The sequence below is a fragment of the Triticum aestivum genome, chromosome 2D, assembly GCF_018294505.1.
Source record: "Triticum aestivum cultivar Chinese Spring chromosome 2D, IWGSC CS RefSeq v2.1, whole genome shotgun sequence".
Taxonomy (NCBI): Eukaryota; Viridiplantae; Streptophyta; class Magnoliopsida; order Poales; family Poaceae; genus Triticum; species Triticum aestivum.
Window position 1 is genome coordinate 569,653,294 of NC_057799.1, and position 4,599 is coordinate 569,657,892.

Sequence of the window (4,599 nt, forward strand, 5' to 3'; positions counted from 1 at the left end):
CTAAAGTAAGAACATCATCAGTGCAGTGATTTCCATAAAAAGAATTGTTACTGTTGATCCAGTGAGTATGAACTAAATGATTACAACAACTCGAAGTGCAAGGTAAAGTTTCTTTCTTTGAGCTTGCTTCTCCACGATTTGGGCTTGCATCTTGTTGATTTGGACTTGCTTCTCGTGTGCGTCTATCAACGCACCATCTACTTCTCTCTCAGTAATCGACAATAGTAGGTTATCATTTGGTTTACATAAAACTTGACAAGACCAACCCATATATACGTGTTGCAAACAAATCCTCTCTGCGTGTGTGTAATGTAGTGAGCAACGGGATTCATATACCAAATTACAAACATAAAAGGATTTGTGTTATACATATACTCCCTCCGTCCCATAATATAAGAGTGTTTTTTACACTAGTGTAGTGTAGTGTCAAAAACGCTCTTATATTATGGGACGGAGGGAGTACATCGCTTTTGTGACCTCCACAAGCTAAAAAGTCTTGATTTAGATTCCTAGGTGTGTGAAGTTTCTTAAACAACAAGGCGCAAAGAAGCACCGGGGGCAGGCCGGATTTGGGGCGGCGGCGTCGCCGGTGCAATGGCGGACCTGATGGAGGTGCAGATGCAACAAATGACTCACCGGAGTAGGTACGCAAGGTCGGGGACCTCATGGCCAAGCCGAGGTGGATCTCCACCACGGCGGCGGTGAAGAAGAACATTGTAGCGTTGTCAGCCGGCGGGGCTCCTTCCGCTTCGCCAACCAATTGATGACTTGAATAACTTTTCCAAAAAGAAAAAATCCATCTGTCTTTCATCTTTTGGCCTTACGAATTATGATCATAATTTTCTGAACATGTAACTGCTTCTGATGATATATTCTAAGAAGTAACAAACTAATGACTGGACAAAACTTTTCCATAAAGGAAAAAATTCCAATTGTCTATCATCTTTTCGCGTTCACTCGGTCTCATCGGCGTCAGCATTCAGGTCAATCCTAGGCTTCTTCCCGCTGCTGTGGGCAGCGGGCTTACTGGGGAGCGGCGGCACCTTCGACGCGCACCGCGGGCACCAGGGGTCGGCCTCGGCAATGAGCACGTACGTGAAGCAGGACGGGCACGCACACGCGCGCATGGCCGGGTTCGCGGCGGGCGACGCCGTGTTTGAAGGCGGCGAGCGGCTGCGCTTTCCCAGCGAGGAGGACGAGGATGAGGTGGACGCCAACGAGGAGGAGGACGTGTCCGGCGAGGTGGCGGACCGCACGGCGGTGGCGCGCTCTAGGGCGTAGCGGACCATGTCGAGGGTGCAGAACGCAGCGGAGGTGCTGGTGACGGCGGCGGCGGTGGATGCCGTGGGAGGCAGGTTGAGGTCCTGGTGGCCGTCTTGGGTGGCCTGGTGGCGATGAGGAGTCAAGAACGTCTTGCCGGACTGCACAAAAACAAGAATTTTTCTCACCTTGTTAAGTACTCGTAATCTGTGTGATGAACATAAAGAACAAAGAACTCTGTAATCTCAGTGCAACATAACCAAAATTTTGATCATCATGCTGTTAAATCAATCGAAGAACATGGGTTTGATCTGCGGACATAATCTAACCTAGTAGCAAAGTACGTATATAATTCTCCGGAGTTTTATCTCGGACAGAAACCACACGAGCGCGAACTAATTAAGCACCAAACATGCGCGCACGCAGGTGTAACAAACCACACGAAGAAACAACTAAAGAGCGGAAGAACAGAGGAGCAGATCTGAAGGGAGACTCACCAGCAGGTCGAGCCGTCTCTCCCAGCCGGCGGGCACCTTGGCCTCCAGGTCGACGACCTCGCTCTCCACGCCGGCGTCGCCGCCGCACCCGCCGAGCAGATCCATGGTCACCATCTCGGACGGCTTCGCGGCGCCGCCCCTACCATTCCCCGCCTCGCCGCGGAGCATCCTCGCGATGGAGCTCAGCTCCGGCGCCATTCTCCTCTTCCCTTTTCCGGCGGCCCTCTGCTCTGCTTCCTCTTTTCTGTGTTGGTCGTTCTGCCGAGAGAGAGGAGAGATCGGTGGGGTGTGTTTGGCAGTTGCGTGGTGGGACGCCCCTATATATAGCGGGAGGCCGCCGGCACGACGGACACGCGGGGCCCACGCGCCAGGAGCGGAGGGGCAGGGAGAACCATTAAAGATCTTTTTTTAGAGGACATTAAAGATCATATTAATTGGCATCGCTGGGAAATAGTTGGGCCATTATTCAATGCCAATTAAATGCTCCAAACGAATTGAGAATATCAAAAATATGACCTCAGATTTTTAAGCATGACAAAATGAACTTTTTTATGATAATTTGTATTGAGGAAATTGCCTTCCTCGTGACAACATAATTTTGCGGATTTGTCATTCTTGTTAAAGAAAAATGCCATCTTCACAAGAACATAGTTTGCCATAAAAAACCATTCGTTTTGCCATGCTTAAAAATCTAACATTCACTGGTATAAATTCATTACATTCAAAGTAGTCATTTCCTCATCCGCATTACATGAACAGACTGGATTTAAACAAAAGAAGAAGAACCCTTGGGCCGCCACTGAAATATCATGCACGATTTAAGTGCATCGATCGATTCCATTTACTTCGTCCATCCATATTTTAGTAGAAACAGATACAACCACTAAATTCATTACCATATTCGGTTCTATCCACCGATCTATATTTTAGTTCACAATTGAGCATTGGCGCGTGGTATAATTCGTATATAATTAGTGAAAAGATATTGTGGAGGAAGATTAATAGAAATATTTGTGTTGGATTAAATCACAAGGATTAATGTCTAATTGATTCTGGAGTACTATACGATCTAGTGCAAAATAAACTTTGATTTTTTTTGTGGGAGAAGAAAATGTTGAATTATTTGACCCTTACGGACATCATCATTTTGCTGAATACTAGAGATAATACCCCATGTGTTGTTGCGGGAATGAATGTTGTTTCAATCATATTTGGTAGTATAAAAGTTTAGTATGTGGACTAGCAATATGGGAATTGAACCTAAAATACATATAATTTATTATATTTGATTATTATATTGTTGGAGAATATTTATTGAATATGAAAATAACATGCATGGTGCATGTTAAGTTGGGTCTTTTTCTCATGCATCATGGGATGGTGAGATGGCATGGTTGCATGTTGAGAGAACCAAAGTTAGTGGGGGCATGCATGGCAACACAATAAGTTGGCATAGGTACATGTTAAGAGAATCGAGCTAGTAGGTATCAACTAATTATCTACATAGGATGCAGTCCATACTACATGACATTACAAAGGCAAATCTAAGGGTGATGGTGAGCCTCGTTAGCCCCTTCCGTAGCTAGTCGTGTTCGCTACTCTGACTCTTAATGTTTCTGTCGTGGGTGAACTCTGATTGATTACTCTCGTTCCTCCCACCGTATGTGCACTTCTTCATATAGTTTACCCTGTTCTCATGTTCGATGCCTAGGGCATTGCGCAAGAGTTTTGGTCTCACATGTTCCAGATGATTTCACGAAGTGGAAGTGTAATGTTAGTTCTTCTCCTTATATCTCTCTTCGATATGGTAATTAGTCATGAATTCACCAGTTAGGCTTGAGTCTTAGAGCTCATAGCCTCGCCTTGACATTTTTTTCCCTGGGCATCCTCTGCTCCCACCGTATGGGGAATGGCAGCATGACATGTTTCTTCCCCCTCCCCCGGTGAGATGGTACCCACTATGAAAATTGTAAGCTGAAATTGTCGTGGTCTTGCCACAGATGTGGAAACGGAAATAATTTGCTACCCATGGTGGTAGGTATGCACAACCCCAATTTTTATCTCTAATTATTTTGGTACAATATTTTTGACTATGAAAATCAACTCTATAATGAAAATATCGTGACTTTGGACCAGCCAGGCAAGCAAACAGGCGATTATGCCAAAAAGTCAAGCAAAAAGACTGAGAGAATTGAGAAAAGGCCCTTTCTACACAACGAAAAGGAACTTGTGTCAAAAAGATAATAAAAAAAGACAAAGATAAGTGAGAAAAAGTCATTTCTATACAATAAAAATGCACTTGTGCCAATGCCATAAGAAACCCAACGTCTCATATATAAAAACGGCACTTATGCCAAAGGGTGTGTAGCTACCACCATGCGTGCGTAGCCACCACCGGCATAGGAAATTGCCTCTTGATGTGGAAATTCCTATCCTCTTGGATGTTCAATAGAAACTAAGGTCTAATGTGATCTTTATCGCTGAGATGTGTCGTGATAAAGAATGGTCATATGTAGTCCATCTATATTAGGATTTAATTTCTTGTTCACCAAGTATAGTGATGGTGGTAGCACCAATTTTGTGTTAATGTTGAACATCAATGATAGTTTTTTGTAGCGTATTACCAAATTTATAGATGTTATTAAAGTGATGATAACAATTCAACTTGGAGATTCACTGAGTTGTAAGATGACCCATGATGGGATGGTAGAGGTTGATCAGATGCATATATGAGACAACTTCATCTCAATCTTGGGTTTTCATGGCTTATTGTGGGAAATTTTAACAAAATTCTACATGGGCACGAGATTCAATAATAAAATAATGGTTATAATGCAAGCTT

General features: G+C 44.0%; 1 protein-coding gene across 1 annotated transcript; it reads right to left on the minus strand.

Moving 5' to 3' along the window:
• Positions 1–788: 788 nt before the first annotated feature.
• Positions 789–2,037, minus strand: LOC123050037 (uncharacterized). Its single transcript, XM_044472882.1, has 2 exons — positions 1,758–2,037; positions 789–1,421 (listed from the first exon to the last, which is right to left on the minus strand). Exons 1-2 carry the CDS (start codon positions 1,953–1,955, stop codon positions 954–956), a joined length of 666 nt encoding a protein of 221 aa, XP_044328817.1. The 5' UTR covers positions 1,956–2,037; the 3' UTR covers positions 789–953.
• Positions 2,038–4,599: the final 2,562 nt, after the last annotated feature.